At 31.3% G+C, this 20,209-nt stretch overlaps 3 protein-coding genes across 5 annotated transcripts; 1 reads left to right on the top strand and 2 right to left on the bottom strand.

Annotated features, from left to right (window-relative positions):
- Positions 1-1,324: 1,324 nt before the first annotated feature.
- Positions 1,325-9,216, top strand: LOC110996502 (S-adenosylmethionine synthase). Of its 3 annotated transcripts, none has more exons than XM_022264210.2 (11): positions 1,325-1,453; positions 1,701-2,032; positions 2,314-2,391; positions 2,478-2,600; positions 3,063-3,175; positions 4,241-4,384; positions 4,989-5,075; positions 6,134-6,265; positions 6,794-6,976; positions 7,805-7,938; positions 8,228-9,216. In XM_022264210.2, exons 2-11 carry the CDS (start codon positions 1,918-1,920, stop codon positions 8,331-8,333), a joined length of 1,215 nt encoding a protein of 404 aa, XP_022119902.1. In that variant the 5' UTR covers positions 1,325-1,453; positions 1,701-1,917; the 3' UTR covers positions 8,334-9,216. The 3 variants fall into 3 exon arrangements, with proteins under 3 accessions (XP_022119902.1, XP_022119903.1, XP_045487572.1); XM_022264211.2 differs by lacking the exon at positions 3,063-3,175 and adding an exon at positions 2,743-2,855; XM_045631616.1 differs by having other exon boundaries at positions 1,384-1,399.
- Positions 9,217-9,304: 88 nt separating this feature from the next.
- LOC110996501 (putative serine protease K12H4.7) lies at positions 9,305-15,285 on the bottom strand. Its single transcript, XM_022264209.2, has 10 exons — positions 15,208-15,285; positions 14,770-14,961; positions 14,438-14,622; positions 13,476-13,708; positions 12,902-13,040; positions 11,969-12,108; positions 11,578-11,694; positions 10,861-10,999; positions 9,965-10,138; positions 9,305-9,524 (listed from the first exon to the last, which is right to left on the bottom strand). Exons 1-10 carry the CDS (start codon positions 15,208-15,210, stop codon positions 9,419-9,421), a joined length of 1,428 nt encoding a protein of 475 aa, XP_022119901.2. The 5' UTR covers positions 15,211-15,285; the 3' UTR covers positions 9,305-9,418.
- A 641-nt stretch (positions 15,286-15,926) lies between these two features.
- Positions 15,927-18,525, bottom strand: LOC110996485 (venom allergen 5). The gene is made up of 6 exons (XM_022264162.2): positions 18,372-18,525; positions 18,124-18,239; positions 17,966-18,047; positions 17,126-17,307; positions 16,676-16,773; positions 15,927-16,091 (listed from the first exon to the last, which is right to left on the bottom strand). The coding sequence occupies exons 1-6, from the start codon at positions 18,490-18,492 to the stop codon at positions 15,992-15,994; spliced, it is 699 nt and encodes a 232-aa protein (XP_022119854.1). The 5' UTR covers positions 18,493-18,525; the 3' UTR covers positions 15,927-15,991.
- Positions 18,526-20,209: the final 1,684 nt, after the last annotated feature.

The following is a 20,209-nucleotide window of genomic DNA, read 5'->3' as shown; positions in this document are numbered from 1 at the left end:
TAAACAAGTTAAATAAGCCTTACATATGTGACTAATTTATTATTTACCAGCAGCCCGTCCGGGCTCCGCCTGGGAGACATTTATTTATTAAATTTTTGTTTTATATTGATAATATTATGTTCTTTAATATTCTGGAACATTATTTTTTCCATCTTCAATAGTTTTCGTAGGGAATGCGATGAAAGATATTTTACAGGTTTTTTTAACACTCTGGGTTAGACATTATTTTGGTTTTAGTAGGATTCTCTTCTTGTTTATAGTCTATTTTAATCAGTGATAATGTAGCATTCAAATGGTGAAAGATTTTTTTAATCGGTCCAGTACTGTTTGAGCCATTTCGTTCCCACTTACAAACATAATTACATACAAATCTTTCCTCTTTATAATATTAGTATAGTTTACAATAAAAAAGGACGTAAGTAAGAATTATTTTCGTAAATAATAAGAGTTAGCATGATCAAGCATGAGCAAGCAAATGAGTCATCGTATCAAAAGGTCAATCCTGAAGATTACTCGTGAAAAAATGAAACGCCATAATTACACACTGCGTGATATTTTATTGATTGTCTTCTTTTCCTTATCTTTTATGCCTAGATTCAACGAATAAATATCTGAATATGAAAGTAAACAACACAAAAAAAAATACGTAAACATATAGGTAATAATAAGAAATATTTTCTAGTGTTTCTGCTGTCTACCCGATTAAGTACCTAATGTGTTTTATATTTAACTCTTTTGAGCGATATGAACAATTATTTTTTCAATACTTCTGGCTTGTTTTTGAGCAAATAATCGCGTATTTAGATACGTAATATCAACAAATTCTATAAAGTTATCGATGAACTCTCACACCAAATTACGTCATTAGGTCATGTACTAACAGTTTAAGAGATAAATACTAAATCATCAGAAATTTAGAGCTTTAACAAATTTTGCGATGATTGACGAATGCGATAATTAAATATTTTAAATCGTCATAATAATAATGTTACCTAGGGGTAACATTGAAAATGTATAGATAATAAAAAACGACTTAATGTTAAAATGTAATAAATTTTGTTTGGTCGGTCTAAAAACAAATAAATACGTAAAATTAAAACTACCGATTAATTATTTTGCTTTGCCGGTTATTATATATATTATATTTGTAGGTTATTTACAAAATTTTATATTATACAAATATCGTTTTAAGAAATAAAAATCGCAATACACATTTTTTTCAAATATTCAACAGCAATTCACTATTATAAAAATATTCGATATTCAAGCGGCAGCTCTTAGACTAAAATGAATAAATACATATTTAATCACACTCTTTGTGTACTAATCTTTAAGTTTATGGACATGCGAGTTTTGGAGTCAGTTTGCGTATGATTCCAGTCGGGAGCCGTTCTTACTAGTGAGCGTTCAGTGATTATTTAACCATTTGTGTCAACTTGTGTTTTCAGCAAAGGTATCATAATTTGTCATATAGTATTCCTGTGAATAAATGATTTTTAAAAAAATGTTATAAAATGCCATATAACATTTAAAAAATATTTTCAAATAATAATTTCGTTTTTAAATGTTTCAGCTTGATTAATTTATATATAATATAATTATTTTATATATAAGGAGTTATGATAATTCCATGTACCTAATATTTTATTAGAATACGCGCCAGTTTTCATATCATCACAGATTACACAAGAAACTTTTAGGTTATACCAAACGAAAACAAAATAAAACTGCCAATAGCAGCCCAGATTTTGACGAGCAGTGTCAAATACGACGATTGTGATTGGCTTATGTTTTGAATACTATAGCGCCACCCCAACGTTATAAATATCAGTGTGAGCGCGCGCCGGGCCTCTTTTCCACAGTATTATTACGAGAGGTTTAATCGTGTTATTTTTGTGAGCTAACTCTAAATTCAGAATGCCGGAAACATCGAAAATGAATGGCTTTGCAAAATCGAATGGCCACAGTTATGATATGGAAGATGGATCATTGTTTCTATTTACTTCAGAATCAGTGGGCGAGGGTCATCCAGGTTAGTTCTTCAGTATACGGGAATAATGAAAATATATAAAAAATGGCCGACTTAAAACATGTGCGCAGATATTACATGTACGACCACTTTGTTTTCTTTTTGTATGAAAAAGTACTTAAACACTTCACCGATTTTAATGTGGTGTAAGATGTAAATTCAATTACATCACATGTTCTGGGTCATGTTATGGTTTGAAATAATCAAAACACGTGGTTGGACCAACCGCAACCAATTGAATTATTTACATGTATTAAATGTGAAATTTCAATATTTTATTTCAGACAAGATGTGTGATCAAATAAGTGATGCAATATTAGATGCTCATTTAGCTCAAGACCCGGACGCAAAAGTTGCATGTGGTAAGTTCTCGCGCAATCTCCCCATGTACAGATATTCGATACCAATAAATGTTCGCTATTAGTATTTATATTGTGTTTATTTATAGAAACAGTAACAAAGACGGGCATGGTACTGCTGTGTGGTGAAATAACATCAAAGGCTTTTGTTGACTATCAAAAGGTTGTGAGGGAAACTGTTAAACATATTGGCTATGATGATTCTTCCAAAGGTTTGTGGAAAGTTAAATAATATTAGTAAACAAACATAATTATTATCAATTGGCAGCAAGCCAGACAGTGATATTGAACACGGTTCAAAATTGTCTCTTGACCTCCAATTAAAAGTAGTCTAAATTGTGTTTCATGCACTAGGTTTTGATTGGAGAACACTAAATTTGTTAGTGGCAATTGAAGAACAAAGTCCCAACATTGCCGAAGGGGTATATCAGGACAGAGATGAATCTGACTTGGGGGCTGGAGATCAGGTATACTTCTCGGCACTGCACGAATTGGGATATCATGGTCAATATAGGGAAATGCATGCTTGTTAGGACTTAAGTCATTAGTCAGTGTATCATCATACATATATGGTGTAAACAACAATCTTAACTGAAACGTTAATGAGGAGTTAGATGTTGGATATATTATAACACCATAAATAAACATTTAATTGATAATGCATGTTGGGTCAGGGTTTGATTACAAGACATGCAGCGTGATGCTGGCACTGGACCAACAGTCACCAAACATTGCTGCTGGGGTGCATGAGAACAGAAATGATGAAGAAGTTGGGGCTGGTGATCAGGTATGCCACTAGTTAGGAATTTTTAAATGTAGGAGATTTAATAATTAAAATACATGATACATCCTTTACAAATCACATTGTATCTGTTTTGTCGTCATTTGTATTAGACAAGTAGGTGATCAGCCTTCTAAGTCTAAAGTATTAAGATTTAGTCAATATAGATACTAAATATATAAATGGTATAACAAACAAAATATATAAAAGTCAAGGATGCTGAAAGAAAAACAATATTTATACTAATTACTACTTAATATTACAACTTCTAATAATCATATTTTATAAAACATACATTAGACACAACATCAGTTTCTTTGAAATTATAAAAATTCTATTTAATCTGTATATTTTTATGTAAATGAAGGTGTGACCCTTTGAATTTGTTGCAAAATGAATTGTATGTGTTTTTCCTTTTATATATGCACATAACAATTGTTAGTTTTACTTTTACTAAGTAAAGTATCATTACTGATAATTAGCATAGTAGTACTGATACTGTTAATGAAAATCTAGCGTTCAAATATAAATAGGTTTTGTACAAAAGGTACTGGTGTCCAAAGAGCTTGAATGTTTCATTTGTTTTATGTTTTCTAACTTATGATCATCAATAACATCAAAGCAATCGATTCTCATTGTGCACATTTACTGGGCTTTCAAAAATCATTAGCCATTATGGTGATATTCAGTTGAGTTGAGATGTTGCATTAAGACCCATTGGGTTTATTCTCTTCAGTCTCGACTGTGAGTGTTACCCTTAATCACACGGATGACCTGCTCAAGTTGGGTTAGATGATAAGTAACAATAATAATTGTATCAATATCAATTGAATATATACTTTCCAATATACCTTGATTTTGAGTTCAAAACATTGTTGCAGCCTGTACACTTTTTTTTTGTATTTGACTGAAATTCTCTAATATATAGATGGACTTATTTTATTTTCAGAAAACATTGTGTTTAAAAAAATTATCGAGTTCTAGTCTTTTATTTTAAATTTGATTATCTTTATGTTCTATGTTCTATTCTAATATTCTTAGATTCTTATTCAAATGTTTACATCTCAACAGGGATTAATGTTTGGATATGCTACTGACGAAACAGAAGAATGTATGCCCTTAACTGTGGTGCTGGCTCACAGACTAAACCAGAAAATTGCTGAGCTCCGACGAAATGGAGAGTTTTGGTGGGCTCGACCTGACTCCAAGACACAAGTAATACCCTTTATTTAAGCTTTTAAACATTTAAAATTAGAATTCAAAAATATTGATGATATTATATATTATAATATTACATTACCGCCCATCAGCCCTGGATATTATTTTAAGACAAGTAGCTCTTTAGGTAAATGCTTATTAGCAACAACTATCAATTGTTGCCGGGAATCAAATCCCGGTCCTTCATGGTTCTATATGCCATAAGCTTTATGCAAGTAAATCACCAAAACTGTATCTTTAAATTGAATGCTTAAATTCTATTTAAGTGAACTGGTGAAATATAACAATCTTCTTTGTTATTTAAATTGTATAATAACAATAGTATCAAAAGTGTGGGGTTACATTTTATCTGTGAAGGTTCTTAAAATATTTCTTCAAAGACATGATTGTGTTGAGAACAAACAGAAACACGTCATTCACAAAACTACTGAAAGGAATTATTTATAAGATTTTGTTATTATTTATAAAATCCATATATTACGGATAGTCGATCCTACTAATATAAATGTTAGTAGGATCGACTATCCGTAATATATGGATACAAAAGTATAATCTAGTAATGATATTATAAATAAATATAAATAAAAAAATATTGTTTCAGGTCACATGCGAGTACATATTTGCTGGTGGTGCAACTGTTCCCCAAAGAGTTCATACTGTTGTTGTTTCTCTACAGCATTCGGAGAAGGTAGGGTACTATATACTTTTCATTTGATTTTCTGAACTTTTTTTGGAATTTCTAGGAAAACACTATCCAGCTTTGAAGGACAAATTCCTATTATTTTTACTTTTCACAGACCTTCTCTATGAACCAGAGAAATGTATGAATTTTGTGAGAAAGATTCATACATTTACATATTATTACAATTTGAATATTGAATTCAATGTGAAAACATTAAATATGTAAATCTATATATTAGCATTTTAATTGTTTTCACAGAATTGATTAATAATTAAAAACATAATTGAAGGTTACGTCATACACGGAAAAGTGATAAAACATTTAGTGATAACATTTGACAGTTGATGCCTTTGTCAATTTGACTTCATCTCTTATATTAAATCTTTAAAAATATGTTTGGTTTAACAGACAGGAATTAGATAACTTTAGGTGTCACGATTCAATAAGTAGGTTATCTATTTATTAGTCAAGGCTATTTGAATTATAACTGAAATTATACCTATTATATATAATTGTACCCAACATACATTTTTATATCACTTAGGTTTAATTGGCTGTAAAAAGATAAATCTTTATCTTTTTACAGCCAATTTTATTTTATTTACTGTATTTCTATAGAAAGTTTGTAGTGTACCTTTCAATAATGTATTATAAGTATATTATTAGTATATTTATGTATAGTATAGTAGTATTTTAGTGAAATTAGACTTATGAAATGGATTTTAATTATTTTGCGTTATTATTCAACCCACAAATCTAAAATTGTTATTAACAAGTTATTATATTGTCAAGTTATATGTAAAAGTTGTTCCATCGATACAATCATGCGTCTATTAAACTTTTTGAGGGATTAGTCTTCTGTGCATATCAATTTAGATTACTGTTTCACCCAGGCCTGACAGATAGGTATTATATTATTTCTTATTACACTTTTGGAGTTATTATCAATTTCAACTACTCTAAAAGGAAGAAGGATTTAAGAAAGTTTATTGTCCGCTTCACCATATTTTGAGAACTTTTATGGCCAACTTTAACTAATGGGCTTTAATTAATATTAATTATAGATAAGCTTGGAAACTCTCCGTGAAGAAATAAGAAACAAGGTGATCAATGAGGTGATACCATCTCAGTACCTTGATGAAAGAACTGTTGTACACATCAATCCCTGTGGTTTGTTCATCATTGGTGGACCTCAGGTAAGGAAGAAGCCTTAAAAAGTTTAAGTTTAATTTTCATATGACGGAAAGTATAATTTATATGAAATTTCACACTGATTGAAAAATATAATTTTCATTTTGTGATTATTTTCTTTACAGGATTTTTTTTTTGTTACTATCTGAAATGAATTTTTTGTTTTGTTTTATTTTTGTTTATTTTGTGGCCGTTTCTTTTGTTCCTTTGTAAGTGTGTTAAATTTGTGATGTCATATTTTCTTCATTCTAAAACAATGTGTATGCCTAAAAAATACAAGTACAAATATGAATAAATAAAAAAAGAATGAATTTGAGAATCCATTTAATAAATTTGACAATGTGAAACAAAAAATTTTACTCAATTAATGAAGACTAATCGTTTACGCCACAGTATTTTCTAATTTACGCAAATATATGCGCTGTATAAAACGCCATTTTATACACAATGTATTCTCAATCCAAATAATGCTTTTAAATAACTTTTGATATAAATAACCTCCAATTTATTTAATTTGTATATTAATCTTTCAGTCGGATGCTGGTCTAACCGGTCGCAAGATAATAGTGGACACATATGGCGGTTGGGGTGCCCATGGCGGAGGTGCTTTCTCCGGCAAAGACTTCACCAAAGTGGACAGATCTGCTGCTTACGCTGCCCGCTGGGTTGCCAAGTCTCTAGTAAAGGCCGGCCTTTGCAGGCGATGCATGGTTCAGGTGGGGTCACCCAGTAAAAATAACAAAAGGCACAAAACAAGTGGAAATTCATATTTTAATTCAACATTTTATTGACAAAGAAAATCAAATTGTGTAGAAATTAAATGTAAAAAAAAATATAATTTCTAGGCTTGTTTCTCGAAAGTTGTTCATAATTCTTACTCATTAAAACATGTACGTACTAAATAATGATAATTACAGTATCACTGTAATTTTTATTTAAATTATGTTTGTGAGATGAGATGAGGTATATCTCTCACATATGTACTTCTTAAGAAAATTCTTCAGTGCTAGTGTAATATTGCCTCATTACTGTATTTTCTTGTAAACTATTTTGGTATGTAAATTTGTTTTACATAATCCAAAGATGCAAATGTATTATTCAAATTACTTAACATCTCTAGCATTTTACAATAATTGTCAGCGGGAGGCACTGACTGTTTGGATGTGTCTTCATGGAAACCCTCCAGTCAATGGAATGGATTAAAATAAAGAGTGATTCTTCTAATTAAAATTTTAGCATATGCAGCGTCCATTGGAAATATTACCACATTTAGGGCCTGTTTCACAATGTATATATAAAGTGTCAAATAGCTATGCAACACATAAATTATTCGAAAGATAAAAGTTCCGAATAATATACTTCGAATTTCATGACGTATAGCGCTATCTGACAGTCGTGAAACGCAAAAATACTATTTATCCTACCAATAAGTAACAAATAGCTTATTTGGAACTTATCCAGGGATTGTGAAACAGGCCCTTAGTATTAAAAAATCTTATTATCTTATAAGATAATCTTATAATATAATATTATAATATTCGCAGGTCGCATACGCCATCGGAGTAGCGAAGCCGCTGTCGATCACAGTGTTCGACTACGGTACCTCGCACAAGACACAGCAAGAGCTGCTCTCCATCATTCTCAAGAACTTTGACCTGAGACCGGGCAAGATTGTCAAGTAAGTTATTTAATTTCTGAATAATATTAATTTAAATTATATGATATTTTCTACAATTTTTATATATTTGAACTATTGTCAATTTATAATTATGGCAGGATGTACAGAGAAAATCAACAGGAATATTAAGTAATCATAAACAATACTTTTTTTTTTTGCACAATGTTTACTTCATGATCTCATAACCAATTGGTTTTTGCATAATGTACACTGGACATGTAGCGCTTTTAATTGTTATTGAACATTGAATAAAGAATTTTTGTAATTGAAATTGAATTGGTTTTTGCAGGGACCTGAACCTCAAGGCGCCGATATATCAAAGAACCTCGACGTACGGCCACTTCGGTCGGGAGGGCTTCCCCTGGGAGACGCCGAAGCCCCTCATCGTGGATTGACTCGCGACTAACTCCTAGACTATTGTAAATATTTCAGTATATTTGAACACTTGTGTGTTTCGTAGCGAGAGCGAACACTAACTTCTCTCTATAGATTATTTGTAATGGAGCTTAACGCTCGCACCTATTCTATAAGTATTCGTTAGTAGTGTTGTAGGCGTAACGTCATTTCTGAATTTGAGTTAGTTCGGGGACGCTCGCAGTTCCACCATTTTAGCTAATTTTAAGTACCCGCAGGCCGCGTTTATGCTTCAACCCAGTGTTATTTATGAATTATGTTACGTTAAGCCCTTAAATGGTGAACTGGCCATCTCGAATTTGAGCTTTGTTATTTTAAGCGCTACGAATCGGTGACGCCGGTTACTTCCCTGAGCGCGTCACAGTGCCTACTCCGGCCCGACCTGCCCATTTACCTGAGCCATAAGTGATATTATATATAAATTGACATGTGAAATGATAGCAGCTTGGCGTATGGCAATACATAGGCCGGTAGTAATGGCGCTGCAAAACAGTAGTGCGATGTGCAACAGTTAAATATCAGTTGTATATTATCCCCCCCCCTTCCCCCCACATGGGCACTGCGATTTGTGTTGTGTTTCCGAAAAGGATCGAAAGTGGAAAAGAGCCATTTCGAAAGCACACCGACTCGTTCAGGGCAGTAGCGTACGTGCATTTACAATGCTGCCGATATTTAGATGAAGTTATTTGAATTTAATGAAATTAGTGTATTTAGAACATTGATGATCGGTAGTCGGGTAGTGACTAATTATGATGTATTTTTCGATCTGTTTCCCCGGTCAAAACTTTGGATTACTGTGGAAATTTGTCACGTTTGTGTATTTGAAAATAAATTGTATTCTTGACACGATCGGGAATCCGAATATATATTTTTTTTATTTCGCCTTACCCGTTTCCACGGTTACTTAATGGATTTAATGTATTTTTAATTCAAAATGAAAATAAAACTAGAATTGTTATAAAGCTATTTTATTACGTATACCTAATTTATCCTTGAATTTATATACATATTTCACAATGCACTTGATAAAGAAGAAAAGGCATAGTAGTTACAAGAACCGATATTTTTATCGAAGCCAACTGGCTATAAGTCTTCGTGCTGCCTGCTGTGCGTTAGTCATACGTATGGTGTCAGTTGTGAGCCAATTTTGCAAGTCGAAGCAGTGAGAGGCCCTGAAAAAAACGATTTAATTTGGTTTATTACATTTTAAATAATGTAAGGGTTAGTAAATTATGACTTCCAATCCTATTTTTTTCAGATGATACCTTTTATTATTGTGGATTAAGTTTCTATATATTTATAACCCAGACCTTGAAACAGCCATGGCTTCATTTAATGTTTCTTAAATGATATTAAAATATTTTTAAAAGACTAAAGAGAGTCTTAACGACAGTAATATCGTATATTAATTATGTTATTATTATATTTGTATTCAATTGATAAAGAGGTTTTATATGAGTCTGATCACTGATGTACAACGAATTGAAAGCATAGTCAAAGCGAAGGTAAGACTTAGCGCGGTCAAAACGCGCCTATATATATATATAAATACCTATATATTTATTATTGTAAAGAGCGCCCTCTATGGGAGTGAGTGTGACATTAAAATTACCTCGCTACAGTGTAGGTAGGCGATGTTTCCGACAAATCTCGATCATAAACGCCAAGGTCGTGCCAGGGATCAATAACTCCATGGATGTTTATTGTGTTGTTCACTTGAGGATTTAAACCACCAAATACTCTGTTGGTGCGGTCTGCGGCTGCATTTACGAAGGCTTCGTCAAATCTGAAATATTTGGGAATAAATTAGGTTTAATGATACTTATAGAAATTTGTACACTGACTACACATTTTAATTAAAATGCACGACAAATAAAATTAGATAAGAATTCAGATAATTAACTAAAAAAAAGACAATATTAGGGGCAAACTGTTTTCCCTCACAAGGCACCCTTGCAATAGCTTAGAAAAACGTTTGTTAGTTTTAAAAAGAAGACATGTATGGTGTTTAATTAATAGTGATAAATAATGTGATATATTCGTATTGATTGCTTTTATATAATTTTGAAAATATTCTAAAATCAAAAGTTTCCTCTATATAATATTAGGTGCAGTGGTAAAACTAACAATCGATTCTCTTGTGGTTTTAAAAATAAATGGTCAGGTGTTTGTTCGTGTCGGAACGACAGTTAGGGTGCATGCTACTCCATATTCTATAATTACTCGTGCAGGGCTTCAAAGAAATTAAAGGCGATTCCATCTTCCGATAAGATGGGTTGTATTTTTCTGATTTAGCCATGGGGGTAATTTCAATTAGTCTTGAAGCAACTGATATGGGTATGTAGTTTAAACGCAAATAACAAATTGCGTAATGAACTCGCTTAAGTTGTTTAAAAACGAAATTTTTGCTATAAACTACTACTGTAGTTAATAAATAAGAACAAGTATACACTCTTTAAATATCTTTCTTTATTCTAAAAGCATGTATATAAGTATTTTATTACTGACCTTTGATCGAATGCCTGTTTACATAAATCAACGTAGAATGGTACTGAGAGCCATCGCAATTGGTCGAAAACTGTCCCGCTTTGTGGGGCTGTTTGGTAATAACCATATTCGGTACACGTCTGGTAATACCATGCCCGACCTAAAAAAAAAAAAAATTAGTGGAATGTGTCACTAAATGTGGAAAGTATGTAAACCAAAAGTGGAACAGTACTGGCAAACACTATTGAATAAGAAACATTAAAATTGCTTGCGTATTGGAAAAAAAATTAAAAAAAATCGCTGTGTTCTAAGCTGATGAATAAAAAAATATAGTCTTCTTGAAAGGCGCTCTTTTACCTATGTCTATTTTTACTACTTCAACCTTTATAGTGATTAAATTAAAATCAGATAATTATTATATTTTTTTATAACCAGTCTGAAATACTTGTACACTGAGGTGAATAATTAATGATATTATTTATTACAAGACCACTCCAAACACTACTGAACCGTTTTTAATTAAATTAGGACTTTCCCCAAATTTTAATAAAAAAAGTTCGGAATTTTTTACTTCCCATAAAATATGTCGATAAATTATGAAATTTTCCACACAAACTATAAAGCCTAAATACTAGCCCTTATGCAATTCAAACAATATCAAATACAGATGATGAATAATAGGCAATTTTCCTAATTACTTTGACCACCGAAACAAACCACAAAAAGGTCAATACTTACTATTATCACTTGTATATCTGTAGCGGTTTACATAGCTTTCATAAGAAATATTAGTACAATTTACTATGCCACGCATGGCTGCAATATAGCCACCGATCTTTTCCATTGGTGTTGTTCCTGAAATTATATTTTTAAGTTATAAATTAGTCCATAATAATATATTCAATAATTTGATATATTTGTTTTAAATATTGTTTGATGATTTGCTTTTTAAAAGAGTACCGAGAGTTTTTTACGCCGGCTTTTTCTCTCGGCCTACACCCTCTGTCTTTGCCGATGAGTAGGGATGCCTACAAGTTCGAATTGATTGACGTGTAATTAATAAGTGATACTTAGATGATCTTATGTTCCAAAATAAACGTATTTTATTTTATTTTAATATAAATCATACCGTAAGAATCAAAATTATTGCAAATTGACCGAAGTGTTCCCGGGCGCGCTTGTTGTACGGATCCGGAAAATGTCCAACTTATAAACCCTGAAAAATATCCCAGCTCGAATTCATTGTCATAGTTTAGAGGGCTACACAATCTGTAAAAAAGGATAAAAGAATATATTTAAATTGTTACACAATTAGTATACATAATAAATAAATAGATTGTATGGTACAGTAAGTGTAGAAAAACATAGTTTCTTCGATCTAAAACAAGAACGATTTTTCTAAATAGAAAAAACAAGAAACGGTCGTAATCTGATGCAAACACTAATTATTATTGTTTAGTAATAAACTTAGTAAAATTATATTTTATTGAATTGAATTAAAGTAACCTGATGAACCTGAAGGCTAATTAAAGCCATTTAATTGACATTTATTATTGGAGGTTGGCGTTGTGTATGTAAGGAACAAAAGCATATTTTTTTAAAATATAATATATATTTATTTCATAAATCGCCGTTAATCTTATAGTTCATTGATCCCTTTAATAAAAAAAATATTCAAAATGCGGGAATCAATAAAATATTTAAAGGCGTTTTCGGCTGCCCCATCAGAGTTGATTTTCTTAATTTACGAGAAGTTATCTTAATTAAAAGAAAAAACGATTGACTAGCCTTGGATGATCAGCCGCTAGCTTTTCAATCATGGTTTGGAGTTGCTGACAATAGACATGGCCAGATTTATGAAAGAATAAGAAAGTTATTGTGAACGACTCCGTTTCCATGAAACGTTCATAAGTAACTTGTTAGTTTCGTCCCTTCAAGTATTTATTATGGACTACTATGTTATAACAGTTAGGAGCAGATATTTTCAGTAAAATATGTATACTTTTAATTACCTAATAAAATAATTCGTCGAAGGCGAAATTTAAATTTAAATATAATTCACCTGTATGTTCTTTCCAAATTTCGTCTACCTTCCTCAGTGGTCATAGAAGCCACAGTGTCAATTATACCCTGTCTGATTGTGGCAATCATTTGATCACCGCATTCCGATTGAAAGGCTCGGTGAACTACCTCTAAATATCCTGGAATAATATAGGAAATATATATCTGTTGAGCTTGGCTAGGAGGACAGAATCAAGTTACGCAAATCACTAAGTTTCTCGAAAATCAGTTTTACTATCTACATAATATTAATTATTATTATAGCCTCTTTATTCCCATAATGAATAATATATTTAAAACATATAATTAATGATTACATAATATGTGCATGCATTTATCCTTAAATTTAAATTCCAATCATAATTACTAATTTCTATGTAAATAATAAATTTGCGGCCCCGGCCGCCCCCCCTTTGCTTCGCCCTTTAAGTAAGTAACCCTTGGTATCCATTTTTCCTTGTTCATGCGGGCATCCGTGACCCGCCCAGGTCCATTTTTGTTTTTAAGAATATTCTAAAGCGTCTATTTTTGTTACAATATGTACATATTTGTACTAATTGGAAAAATACTGTTACCTGTAAAGTCTACTTTGGCTAAAATAGGACCACTAGATCCGACTACACCTTCGACCAAATGTGGATACCTCTGTTTGAACCAAATTACCATGTTAGCTGCGTATGACCCACCGAATAAAATCACTTTACTTTCAGCGAACCGTGGATGGCTTTTCATTTCACGTATAAAATATGCCAAGTCAGCCAACGCTTGGTCTACATTTAGAAAGCGTAGGTTTTCGGTTGTGAAATTTCTGAAAAACCAAAATATTTGTGATAAATTATTGTTCAGTTAAATGATTCTACTGGAGGTTTAAAATTGATTTAGTTGCATTAATTTCAGAGATATAGACCCGAAAATCCTAAAACGAATCTACTTTTGTTTAATTTTTACTACCCCAGTGAGATCAAATTAACTCTCTTAGGGACAGGACTTATACATAAAAGTCTACAAAGCGCACAGAGCTCACACAGACTCACTCATTCACACACTCACACATTTGCGCCCACACACTTACTCATGTACTCAGGCGTGTTGAAAAAAAATAAAATAAGGTTAAATACTTAATGTAATTATTTTAAGGAATTAAGAATTAAGTTTGTTTATGGAAGAGCTTTGAACCCTGACACAGATATTTTTTTACTTAAAAGGGTTTCAAAATCTTACGCCTAAGACTGAAAATGTACCTACTTAAAATGAATAAACACTTTATTATTATTATTATAGGGCAAAGATCTGTTTCCTAGGTAATTTGTCTTTGTGGGCACACATGATCAGCTTTCTATCCACCAAGTTAGTGAGTTGGCAGTCGGCGCACGTCATTAATGCCAGTTGTCTGATGTTTGTAACCAACCAACTTAAGTAAGGTTTTTAAGGCACGAACTTAGGACCAATTTGCTCACACCGCATTTAAACGACGACATACAATACTATATATTATATAATATAACATCTTGTACAATGACTTCAAACAGATACATACTGGTATGGAAGCGACTCTCCATAATATCTATGTTCTGTATAGAACATGTAACCTTTGTTTTCCTGCGCTGAGAGATACATATTCCCAGCTCTTAACCAGCCTTCAACGATGTCCCACTCCCCTCCCACAAGAATATAAAGCGGTGAGCCATCGCCGCCAAAAAATTGATCATTGGACATAAAGCGCTGAAATAAAAAAAAAAGAAAAGAAACTCAAATCTCTCGAATAGATTACAAAACTTATAAATTTTGCTAGAGCTAACATCACATTCACACTGGTGAATATGGTTTAATAATTAGGGTAATAACCAATTATTATTATATTTAGCATACCATTCTATATGTATCAGTATTCTGCGGATCAAAGTGGTCTATAGGCATGTTGATCCATCCAGTCAACACGTTCGATGTGGTCAAGTACTCAACATCTCCAGGAGATGAAAGATCTACCCGGAGTGGTGGGTCTAGTATCATTTCCTCGGCCCATGTGGTCGATATTGCGCATAATATGGGTATGAAGAGAATCTATAAAGAAGAATGGATACAAGACTTCAAGAATTATGTTTCTGATATCTCGGTTTGGAAGTTAAAGTTAAATTTTAAAAAATTGTTGAACTAACCCCAACTATGTAACTTAAAGATATATTTAATTTCATTTATTACGTTAAAAATTATAAAAAAGGATTACTTTTCGGAATCTTTAGAAGACACGTCATTGAAACATCAGTTTCCAGTCTGTTAAACAATATTTAATTACAAAATTAAACTTACCATTTCAATTATTGTCGAAGAACTATAAAGCCTAAATAATTATGACATGTTATCTGATATTGATATCGTATAATTGAGATTACGATAATACGATTAACGTTATGATAAAATATATTTAAAATATAATTTCTGAATCTGGATAAACGAAACATCTTAGATTTTTGTACTTTTTGCAAAACGAGCTTGTTTTTATTTATATTTTAAATTCCTTAAAACTGTATATGTTTTATATAATTTAAATATAATAAAATATGACGGTAGATAGGAAGATGAATGTATTTTTAATAATATCTACAGTCCGATGTTTGGTTAGTATACAATTACTAAAAAGATATATGTATTTTAGGTAATCCATATTATCTAAATAATTTGTAATATCATACATAAAATGTGATATCTAGTCTCAACCAGTTTATTGAGTATGTCTACGTTGCTGAGTATTTTAAAAATACTAATTCATTTTTAAAAGAGATTAAAAACATGAGCGCTTAGAAAGTAATTAAGCCTTGTTTTCAGCATATCGACCACGAGTTTGACAACGTAGTTTTCATTAAAAAAATCAACAAAGGCGCTAATTCTGAATACTATATCTAACGTTTAATATCTCAACTTAAATACTCTTAATTATAATCACAATCTCAGCCTTTACTTATACAATTTCATTTTACTCAGAATATTAAAGCAAAATTATATCGCATATAGAATAATTAAAACATATATTTCATTTCGGAATAAATATAATTGAAACCAATAGCAGAACTTAAATTAAAATACATTTATCATATCAACACTTGTCTCCGTAGAATCTACTGCAATCGTTGGCACATACGAGCTGGCCACTCGGCTGTCCTGCGGGATAGGGGGTCCTGCCCAAGTAATTTCCACTGTAAAAAAATGATTATAAACATGTGTGTAATTTATGCTAAGTTAGAAAGTCAGATTATAAAATTGACAAAATTAATTTGCAACTTTTCTATTTTTTTATTACAGAAAATAAATGTAGGCAGGCTATCCAGTACACGTAATTTATAAAATTGAAAAACTCGTCATTCTAAGACAAAGACTACAACGTCAATTTAACAGAAAACGATACGATACTATTATAGTCTATAGAAATGTTGCCATATTAACGAGGTCAAGTTGACATCTGAAACATTTTGATGGGTGCAAAAATCCAGATAGGATTTTTTTTCTGTCTTGTTAAAAATATGTCAATAGAAAATAGTGTCAATTCTACAAACATATAAATTACTCCCAATTATTAAAATGCGTTAGCATTCTAGTAATTTAGAATATAATATAATCTCACTAAACATAACGCAAAATTTAAATACTCATATTAGATATTATTTCGACTTATCACTGAAAATTGTGTTAAAAAAAACAAAATAACAAAATCAGGGAGTCTAATTATGTAATTAATTTGTATTTGCGTTTAAAAGGTTTTAATCATTTCTTTGCTACTTACGTCGGTCCATAGTTGCATACAACGTAGTAATTAACCCATCCATTTTTATATACTTTAGACACTCCGCAGCCTAAATAAATTGAGTCGGACCATGCCACCTGAAATAAAAATAATGCACTAAAATACAATTCAATCCAAAACGTACGCGATGTGGCTATTACAAGTCGAGTTAAAAAAAATGGAGGTTATCAGTTTGATCTGTAGGGATTGGATAAAATTTCGTTAGTGTATTTAGTTTTGCTTGATGACTTTTTTGAAACGCAGTCATACCGAAATGATACTTTTTAATTTTAAGTTTGTTAATCTACGTTTTCGAGCGGGGCATGTATAGGTGAATAACGGAGATAGTTATTTAGGCTTAATTTATTATATTCATTTTCATTAGTTCGGCTTCATTACAGCACTAAAACCATTCCAAAAGGAATAAATGATTATCCAATCTTAACTCACCTGTGTGTAATGACCAATCATCTTAGCAGAAGGCTGAAATTGCCAAGATTCCAAAGGTCCGTAGTTAAAGTCTTTGTGTTCACTGAACCAGGAATCCACTGCACTTCTTGGTTCAAATTTGTATGATAGATCAGTGGAAGCTGTCCAGAATATATTTTCACCGGTAGTAAAGCGATTTGAACCTAGAACATTAAATAATTTAGTAAAAAATTGTCGTCGATTCAACCATTTCTGAATCAACAGTTTTTAAATGTGTGACTTATACCTAATGCATAACGAAAACAAAATTGTAGATATAGAAGTAATCACTTCATTATATCATTTTAAAAATTATACGGCCGGGGTTCGAACCTACGATTATCACGGATGAGCGTCCCACGTCAAAACGGCTATGCCTTCACACAGTTAAAATTATACAGCAATATTGGGAATATTTTCCTAAATATATTTTTTATAGTATTGTCTTTTTTATTAATATAACTATTACACATTTAAAGAAAAACACTTTTTTACGGATTAAAGTTATGTATTATTGTATTTAAACTTATAATTATTTAAACATAATTTTAAATTAACCGACGGTTTGCGTGCTTTTAAATAATAATTTACTTTAAATACAATAATACATAACTTTAATCCGTAAAAAAGTGTTTTAATTTAAATATATTTTTATATTCGAATAAAAATTCAGAACGACATTGTAAAAAGCAATTATTGTCCTCTTATCTTGCCTTATTACATACCTTGGTATCGCACGCTTTTCGGAAGTAAACATGAATAACGTTTAATTGACATATTATTTAACCAAAATAAAATAGAATGCCATATAAAATAACTTACCGACAGTTCTATCCGGGTTATGCTTAAATTCATTATTGGAGGCCCATTTAGCTGCTTTAGCTGCCAACTCCTCGTCCCAAATCTAGAAAAAATATTGAATGTTACTTATTTATTTTGGCTGTTATTATCACTACTCATTTACTTAAGATAAAACTTACAATATAATTCATTTTCGATGCCGCCGGTTGATTAGGTATTTCACCTTTCGCCAATTTCAACCTCCAATAATTGTGCCTATCCACGAATTCGCGAACATGTTTACATGAGAGCTCAGCTAAAACAGAAAAAGTAGAGAGCTCAGCTAAATCAGAACATATCGAATTCGAAATGTGAATATCACCCAAATAAACATCTTTATTGTTTTTTATGGAAAGTAAAAAATTCTAATTGAAATATTGATACTAACACTTCGACGCTGCGTAGGAAATTAAACTTAAGAAAAGGACAAACCGATACATTTTTACGACTAATGTACTGCCGCTAATGCAACAAGACTGAGGTTTGTTTACTGCGGGCACACTTAACATTATATACAGTTTGTAGACGCTGATAGTAATGTAGGTACTACGAGGAACAATCGAAACCGCTTACGTAAAAGTGACTAAAACTATGTTTTTGACTAAATTTAATTTGAGATACCAGCAACGTGTTTCCTTGTCAATAGCAGTTTTTACGTATTTGGTGAAAAGCGTACCAAAATCGGTTTGGTAATTTGTGAATTAATCGCGTTTATGCAGACACACAGACGCAAGTGAGGGACTTAATTTTATTAAATGTAATAAGGTTTATAAATGACCGTAGTAAGTTATAAGCCTGCCTTTTTGCACATCCTCGTTGAAAATAATCTACATTCATAAGAGACGATGATATAATGCCATTTGAATAAGTAAACCATAGTAACCCGTCAGATATCAGAGCAAACAATTATGAGCATTATTTAAGATGCCAAATACTTAGAGCTATGCGTTCGAGAAATAAATTTTGGCAATTTTTTATGACAAATAGGTCAGCCTGGAGAATACGGCGTGATTTTAAGATACCATACCAATAATTAACAATAAAAAAACCCTATTAAACCGAATAAAATAAATTGATTAGTCACTCAAGTACTCATCAAATTCCTGGACATGGGAAATATTTATAAATATAATAAGCAGGCTATTGTCAGAGTTTATTACCCTTAGGTGGAGCGTAGTGAATCATACAAGTTGACCACCACCTCAACTTGTGAATACGACTCCTCACTTTTTAATACTATATTGACATTGAAAACATAATAATTAAAATTTTAAATAAAGAATTATCTAATTGTTGTTCATACACAGTTTGTATTGCATATTGAAATGCATAAGATATATTGATGTCTGTGTGTGATCTTAGTAAATTGTGAAATACATTTTCGATATAGTATTTACAATATCCTTAACCTACATGTAATAATAATAGTAAATATATAAATGAAAAATTGAAACATATTTAAAGTTTTGTCCTTGCAGTATTTCCTCACTAAATTGCGATACCTATTCCTTGAACGAGAAAAGCTCTGCCGATACAGAGCGTAAGATAAAAGGCGTTAACTTGAAGCTTTAATTAGGGCCTATGCTCTTGAACATGTTAGAATGAACATAGTTGACTAAAATTGTGACGGCTAATGGCGACGTGTATCTCGCTCGTATATATGTATACATATTAATATTAAGTTTCTCATGTAAATAAAATATTTCTGTTTTTTTTAATGTGAAATAAAGTTCTTTAAACATTGAACATAACGGCCCGAAATAACTAAAACTAGTACTTTAAAGTACTCCAAAAATTTAATTTTGATAAGTTTTGTACCTCATTAAATTTTTGCTGTCTAAACGAACATTTGGTAGTTATAATATATAATAGCGGTTATGAATACTAACATAATTATTATTAACTACACATCAACATCATTGTCATCATCCCAAAAAATATTGTCAACTTAATATTAGACTTCTAATATTATAGTTTCCATTTAGTATGTACATGTAAGACGTATGAATAAATCTTGTGATGAAAAATAACTGAATTACTCTAATTCAATTGTAACATTTTTTAATTCCCATATAACGTTTCAAGATGTACTTACAACTGTCGTATAGTTTTCGTCAGCTCGACGAATCATGGGTAAAATTATTGTCAAGTAGTTTTTATAAAATTTCACGTAATGTCAATAGCCGTATACTATTATTTTCTTAGTGAATTTTCTAGTATTTTTTT

The sequence above is a fragment of the Pieris rapae genome, chromosome 2, assembly GCF_905147795.1.
Source record: "Pieris rapae chromosome 2, ilPieRapa1.1, whole genome shotgun sequence".
NCBI classification, from domain to species: Eukaryota; Metazoa; Arthropoda; class Insecta; order Lepidoptera; family Pieridae; genus Pieris; species Pieris rapae.
The sequence above is the reverse complement of the archived record's forward strand: the minus strand, read 5'-3'. Positions and strand labels throughout refer to the sequence as shown.

Coding starts and splice junctions, on each gene's coding strand:
- LOC110996501 (XM_022264209.2), bottom strand. Junction 14,623..14,769: donor ATACTGATACATATAGAATG/GTATGCTAAATA, acceptor TTTTTATTTCAG/CGCTTTATGTCCAATGATCA. Junction 12,109..12,901: donor AATTTGGAAAGAACATACAG/GTGAATTATATT, acceptor CCTTTTTTACAG/ATTGTGTAGCCCTCTAAACT.
- LOC110996485 (XM_022264162.2), bottom strand. CDS start 18,492: ATGTTAAGTGTGCCCGCAGTAAACAAACCTCAGTCTTGTTGCATTAGC. Junction 17,308..17,965: donor TAACCCGGATAGAACTGTCG/GTAAGTTATTTT, acceptor TTAATGTTCTAG/GTTCAAATCGCTTTACTACC. Junction 16,774..17,125: donor TGATTGGTCATTACACACAG/GTGAGTTAAGAT, acceptor TTTTTATTTCAG/GTGGCATGGTCCGACTCAAT.
- LOC110996502 (XM_022264210.2), top strand. CDS start 1,918: ATGCCGGAAACATCGAAAATGAATGGCTTTGCAAAATCGAATGGCCAC. Junction 2,392..2,477: donor GGACGCAAAAGTTGCATGTG/GTAAGTTCTCGC, acceptor GTTTATTTATAG/AAACAGTAACAAAGACGGGC. Junction 7,939..8,227: donor AGACCGGGCAAGATTGTCAA/GTAAGTTATTTA, acceptor TGGTTTTTGCAG/GGACCTGAACCTCAAGGCGC.